The sequence below is a fragment of the Penaeus monodon genome, chromosome 3 (genome assembly GCF_015228065.2).
Source record: "Penaeus monodon isolate SGIC_2016 chromosome 3, NSTDA_Pmon_1, whole genome shotgun sequence".
NCBI classification, from domain to species: domain Eukaryota; kingdom Metazoa; phylum Arthropoda; class Malacostraca; order Decapoda; family Penaeidae; genus Penaeus; species Penaeus monodon.
The window spans coordinates 19,253,923-19,261,179 of record NC_051388.1 but is presented as its reverse complement, the minus strand read 5'-3'; the positions used below and the strand labels follow the sequence as shown (position 1 = coordinate 19,261,179).

The 7,257-nt window shown below is 36.3% G+C and overlaps 2 protein-coding genes across 2 annotated transcripts in view; both read right to left on the bottom strand.

Annotated features, from left to right (window-relative positions):
• Positions 1–3,827: 3,827 nt before the first annotated feature.
• LOC119593181 lies at positions 3,828–4,784 on the bottom strand. Its single transcript, XM_037942163.1, has 3 exons — positions 4,762–4,784; positions 4,419–4,675; positions 3,828–4,299 (listed from the first exon to the last, which is right to left on the bottom strand). The coding sequence occupies exons 2-3, from the start codon at positions 4,659–4,661 to the stop codon at positions 4,015–4,017; spliced, it is 528 nt and encodes a 175-aa protein (XP_037798091.1). The 5' UTR covers positions 4,662–4,675; positions 4,762–4,784; the 3' UTR covers positions 3,828–4,014.
• Positions 4,785–6,662: 1,878 nt separating this feature from the next.
• LOC119593261 overlaps positions 6,663–7,257 on the bottom strand; it is an 11,255-nt gene continuing 10,660 nt past the window's right edge. Inside the window, exon 3 of the mRNA XM_037942196.1 lies at positions 6,663–6,944. Within this exon, the coding sequence (XP_037798124.1) occupies positions 6,672–6,944 (273 nt within the window). The 3' untranslated portion in view covers positions 6,663–6,671. The remainder of the gene's footprint in view (positions 6,945–7,257) is intronic.

Below are 7,257 nucleotides of genomic sequence, written 5' to 3'. Positions count from 1 at the left end.
TATATATATATATTATTATATATATATATATATATATATATATTTATGATATTTTCTTTTAATACATCATTATATATATATATTTTAATATAAATTATATTATATATATAATATGATATATATATATATATTATATAAGTTATAATATATATGCATTTTAAATACTTATATAACATTGCACATGTTTTCAAGAATCATAAAAACATATATTTTAAATTAATATTATTATAATATATAATATATATATTATAATTACATACTTTATGCACACACACACCCCCAATTATTATATTATTATAATATTTTAAAATTTTATTATTATAATATATAATAGATAGATAGATAATTATTAAGATAATATTATATAAATCATAATATGCTATTTATCATACATACTAAAAATATTATTACATGTTTTTATTTTTGATATAATATATATAATTATATATAAAATATATAAAATTTATAATCATATTTAAAAACATACTTTATATATATTATATATATGCACATGTTTTCATAGAATCATAAAAAAGAGACTGTTTATTGAAGAATGGTTTATAAATAATCGCGAAAGGATAAATTTGTTTTTTATTGAAAGCACAGCAGTCACACTTTGCAGGGAATTCCGTCTTTGACTTTGAAGTAATCTCTTTTTGGGGAAAAGTGAATCACATTTTGAATTCAAATGTTTTGGTGTGTAAATTAGATGTAAAATGTTTGAATATTGTTAAAGATGGAAAGAGAATATAAATAGATTTCTTGAAAAAAAACGTTGTAAAAAAATGAGGATGGTGAGTGATATTGCATCTAGCAGAGAAGACGGTGTCGAGCAGAGAAAATCCCTCGGGAAAAGGGACGCACTTCGGAATCGGACGCTGCACGCCTTGGGTCGCCCTTTGGCGAGGGCGTGGCCTGGTCGTACTCGAGCGGGAGGACTTAGTTATCGGTTTTCTCAAAGGGCCGTCTTAAGGTGAAATGGAGGGATGAGGGGGTCGGCGGCGTTGCCTCGATCTCGCGAGCAATTTGGCAGCACCCGGCCGATCCGGGTTCGGGCGACGGCCCTTTGAGGCAAAAGTAGGGGTTTAGACACACTTTTGCGTGCGTATATATGTGCTTTTTGTTTTTCGTGAGAAGCACGTTTTTAAAATAATAATCCTTTAAAATGTTGAATTTTTACATAATTTCCTCTTCGTCAGTAAAAACCTCGCTTCTTCCTCATCCCCAGGGAATCGACCCTCCTGAACGGCTTTTCAGTCTTCCGTAAACTCCCTTTGAGCCCGAAAGGGGCGCCCCCCCAAAAGCGCCGCGCAGAAGCGGGGAAGTGGGGGCGGCGTGGTCCCCGGGGCGGCGGTGGTTCCCAAGAGGAGAGAATCGGGGGGCCCCGAGGCCGCACAGGGGGAGAGCGACGAAAACGCGAGAATTCATGGTGCAAGCTAAAGGGAGAAATTTGGGATTTTAAAAAAAAAAATGTAGAACCAGTACATTTTTTGTTTGACATCATTTTCATGTTATCATTATTTTTTTTATATTTCAGTCTATCATTGTAGTCTATTTGTCTAAATTTTTACAACATTTTTGCTTTTTAAAGGCTGCACTACCATAAATAAACACTGACAGTCGAAAAAAAACAAGTCAAATTTTAGAGTCTCTGTCCGTACCTTTTTTACTGGGAGGGCGTACAGGGTTCTGGTACCGACCCAGGCTTCAGCGCGTATTTTTAGCGGCCGGGAAGGGCATCAGGAGGTAAAAACCTTTTCATCTGGCGAAGCATCGGCAAATTTCCCAGCTTTGGCTGACCCCATAGCTATGCGTTTTTAACTGGTGCTAGGCGGAAGTTTACACAACCATAATTAATGATCTACTGTGCAATATATATTATAATTTTTAATATATATATATATATATATATATATATATATATATACTTCGTTTTTTAATCAGATCTTACTCCACAGAACGGTGTTACCGATGAAACGATTTTATTTAACAAACCAGTTAACGCTCTATTTGACTCAACTATCATAGTGAAAGATTAATTGATTCTCCGCATGTAAATCGTCGAAACCCTGGTCTCGGCAAGGCTTTTCCTGAAATAAGGTGCATCATAAAGAGTCGATTTTTTTTACTTCGTTCTGCGAAGTAAGATCCAATTCGGTCTTTTTCATTTAGGACAGTTAGGTCGAATGCGCCTTGTTGCTCTGCAGTTGCGACACACCGCTTCGGACTTGGCGTCGTGCCTTTCACTCGTTTCCTCTCTCGTGGGGAATGTCTTCCGCGATTTGATACTCCGATGCGAGGCTCGGAATATGTCGGCAGCTTGAGCCATATAAAGAGAGCTGTCAAATAATCGCTCTTTTAAAAATATCCTCATATCTGAAGACCAGTAGCTTAGTAATTCGTCTCTAACAAGGAAGTCACAAAGGTCATTGAAATCCTCCCTCACCTCACTATGATGTATCTAACTTCTTAGGTATTGTTCCATTCTAGTAACTAATTCAACTTACGACTTGGTGTCGTTCACTTTGCTTTCCCTGGATTTGTTACGATAAGACTCTGCATCTAAGGAATTAAGTTTTAAGCAAAGACATCCTTATGAAATTTGTAATTTGAGAAAACATTATTGGGTGAACTCGTATAAGTTTTCAAGGCTTTACCTTAATCTTTTATGATAACGCTCTGCCTCACAATTCTGCAGACCAGCAATCTCCTCAAAATGTACAAGATAATTATGAATATTATCTCTGCCCTCACAGAAATTTGACATTTGAAATCGGGAAAAGCAGACTGACCCGCGTTAACTACAGAGCCTTGGTTTCCTATACCCAGTTTAGATAATTCCAACTTATGCTGGCGTCTTTTCCTCGCTTCCGCCTCAATTTCTAATTTCTTAAATTTGCATTCTCTCTCCCATTCCTCTCTTTCTCTTTGCTCCTCTTCTCTCTATTTCTTTATATCTCTCCTCCTCGTAAGCATCTAAAGTATTGATATCTTCTAGAGAAAGTCCCGCATCTTGACTGGTCTTTACAGTCTACGATATTTAAATATGACATCGTTTATTTTAATTTTAAGCAAAATATATATTTTTTCTTGACACAGAAAAAACGTACGTCATTAAAACACTAATAAACGATAATGTTTAATATTGATTAATTATTAAAGTAAAATACTTTAGTATTCAGCTACTTACTGGTTGCACCAAGTTAATCAAGTCGTAAATGGTAATGACAAAAACACAACGCTTTATAATTAAGACAACGTGACCGTAACGAACGAGCTACGACCACCGGGCACACCAGTCATGACTATAAGCGAATTCAGTGAATGGACCGAACATGGCACGAGTGTGGATGGCAAGTGTGTGTGTGTGTGTGTGTGTATGTATACATGCATATATATCATGTATTTTGTATGCCTATACCAAAACGCGTTCGTACATGTGTAAGCGTAGGAAAGGCCTCATTTAAAGATATATGATTTATTTAATTTCATGCATCGGAAAATTGTTATTTTTACAGAAACTAAAACTGTTATCATCGTAAATATACACTAACATGCTAACATGACTGTATTTTTGTATTCATTTGTATTTTAATGTAAACATATATATATCTATATATGTATGTGTGTATGTATGTATGTATGTATGTGTATGTGTGTGTATATATATGCACACACACACACACATATATGTGTGTGTGTTTGTGTATGTGTATATGTGTGTGCATAATATATAAAAGGTATATATATATTACATATCTACGTACTGTAAAATTCATACACATTTAGTTTGCAGTAGAAAAGGAAAGGCATATAATCTCTTAAGTATGGTTTATTTAAATTTATGATAGGCAAAAGATGAGTAATAAAGTGAACACTGTAACTCTCAGGTCCAGTCAATGAGGGACTGAAAGCTATCTTTGGTCACGCTGAAGACTCCGATCCACTCAGTCTGCCTGCGTGTGCGCATGATGGTGTGATTATGAGGTTCTTAGTCTAAGGTGGTGCTCATGACTAGCATGAAAAGGTAGAATCCAACATGAAGGAGAGATCATCTCTGGAGAGGACGCACTTGTCGAAGAGGACGCTGCAGGCCTTGGCGTCTTTCGTGGCGAACTTGGAGCCAAAGGTGATGGCCAGATCGTAGACGCCTCGAGAGCCCTCGAGGTTGTGGTTATTCTCGAAGGCGGTCTTGAAGGTGGACATGGCTGGCGTGAGCTGTTCAGCGGACATGGACTCGATTTCGCACAAAAGCTTGGCCACGCAACCAGCTGAGTCCATCTTCTGTGCCACTGCAATCTGTTGCAGCGAAAAGAATATCATTAATAAAAACCAGAATTCCTTTATATTTTTCCAGTTCACATATACCTAGGTGCACAAGTAAATTTTGTGAATAGTTTATATAAGCGTGAACTTACTTCTGTTGTAACGTCCTCTTCAATGGAATCGACGTCCCTCCTGTAACGGCGCTTCAGATGCTTCCCGATAAGAACTCCCTTGAGCACCGCAAGGGCGCCCACGCCCAAAGCTGCTGCTGCAGAAGCGGTGACAGTGGTCGCGGCGATGGTCCCGGCTGCAGCGGTGGTTCCCAGAAGGAGCAGAGACTCGGAGGAGGCCCAGAGGCCGCACAGGAGGAGGGCGACAAACATGCGAGAATTCATGATGATGGTGGAGTCTGTGAAAAAAGTCGACAATGAGGCTACGTAAAAAAAAAAAAAAAAATTCGGAAGTACCAGAAAAAAGGACACGTTTGTCCCTTACCTGCTTGTGTTCCGGAGCAGGAAGAGGACGAGTGTGAAGGCGGTTCTTGGAGGAACGCGATATTTATACCGAGTAGAAGAAGGGCAGGTAAAGGACCAATCCTGACTGAAACGGAAATCGAACGTATCCTAGGATGTAGGTAAGGCCTATTGGCGTTAAATTAGTATACTATTTCAGTCCTTATGTTCCGGCTTCCTGAACGCACAAATGTGCTTGTGTTTCCTTCTGTGACTGTTCGTTACAGGAAATTGCTTTACATGTATTTGTTTAGGTATATATCCTATATATATATGTTTGTGTGTATATATATATATATATATATATATATATATATATATATATATATATATATATATATAGCTGATAGATGGATTTATGCACAAACACACACACACATATGTGTGTGTGTGTGTGCGTGCATATGTATTATAAACATATGTGCATGTATGTATATATAGGCATTATATATATATATATATATTTATCTATATATATACACACATGTGTATATATATATATATATATATATATATATATATATATATATATATATATATATATATATATAAATATATATGGGCGTGTGTGTGTATGCGGATGTATGTATATGCACATGTTTATATATAATGTATCTGAATGTAAAACTTTCTGAACGTGCTTTTCTACAAGAAATGATCAATTTTCTGTGCATCTACTCGTGTATTTTTATTGACATACTTATCATTTATGTATTTTTTACCTACCTGGCTGTCTGTCTACATGTATATTTCTAATATATTTGCACTCGCACAGACACACACACACACACATATATGTGTGTGTTATGTGTATATGTATATATGTAAATATGTATATATGTAATCTATCTATCTATCTATATATTATAGATATATGAATACATACACTAATGCTAATACATATGTATATACTGGTATGTATGTATATATGTAATATATATATTAATACATATATATATATATATATATATATATATATATATATATATATATATATATATATATATATATATATATATATATATATATATATATATATATGCACATTTTATTCCATTTAAAACAAAGGGACTGATCCATTTAATGAGTTAATAAAGGTCGTTAGCCACAGTTATGCTAGTCTTACGCGAACGTTCTGTGAAAACCCTTGTTTTGAATCCGCAGATGCATCGCCAGGGAGTCGTGCGAATCCGCAGTGTGCTGAAAAGTATTTTGTGATGATTTAGGCTGTTCACTCTGTAAATCAATTGTATTCATAATGTACTGTTCAGTGCAATGTATATTATCTCGGTAAATTTGTGAGAGTATTCTAAGGGAATTTTTTTTTTTTAATGTTTAAATGATCGTCTTCTTTACCATTTTATTATTTTATTGTCAATATTTCAATTTTGTATTATGTAAATATTCTTCAGTGTTTGTATATTTTTCTACTTTGAAGTGTTTAGATATTTGCATACTAAATGTGTATATATAAAAGTGCGTATGTGTTTATGTGTGAATTTGTAAGGATTTCAATTTGTACATTTGTTTGTATATATATGTAAAATTATCTATATACACATGACATATATATATATATATATATATATATATATATATATATATATATATATATGATACATATATACATATATACATATATGCACATGTCCATGTTTTTATGGGTATAGATATAGAGAATCACAGTAAAAGAGAATAAGTCGCGAAAAGATTCAATTTTAGCCTTTATTACGAGCACAGAAGGTAATCTCTGTTAACTGAAGTGAATCGCATTTGTTTTTCCTAATGGTTTTGGATGTATGATAGAATTTATAGGAGGGAATGGCAATAAGAAGAATGTTTTGTAAATTCCTCCTGAGTATAAATGAGTGAGGGTAAATGATGAGGTTTTATCTAGCATGAGAAGACGGTGTCGAGCATGACGAAGAGATCCTCCCTGGAAAGGACGCACTTGCTGAATTGGACGCTGCAAGCCTTGGGGTCGTCCTTGGCGAGGGCGATGGCCTGGTCGTACTCGATGCGGGAGGACTTGAGGTTATCGGGATTCTCGAAGGCCGTCTTGAAGGTGGACATGGAAGGAGTGAGGCGGCCGGCGGGCGTTGCCTCGATCTCGCAGAGCAACTTGGCGATGCAGCCGGTCGAATCCAGGTTCTGGGCGACGGCCACCTTTGGAGGAATAAGGTATGTGGGATTAGACACGCTCCGTGTAGTGCGTAAATATCGTTTGTGTTCGTGAGAAGCACGATTTAGAAATATATTTTGCCCATCTGATGTTAGTCTTGCAATATGAACCTTCCTCTTAACACCGACAGTACAAACCTCAACTTCATCCTCCATCTCCATGGAATCGACGATCCTTCTTCAGATGCTTCCCGATAAGAACTCCCTTGAGCACCGCAAGGGCGCCCACGCCCAAAGCTGCCGCTGCAGAAGCGGTGACAGTGGTAGCGGCGATGGTAGCGGCTGCGGCGGTGGTTCC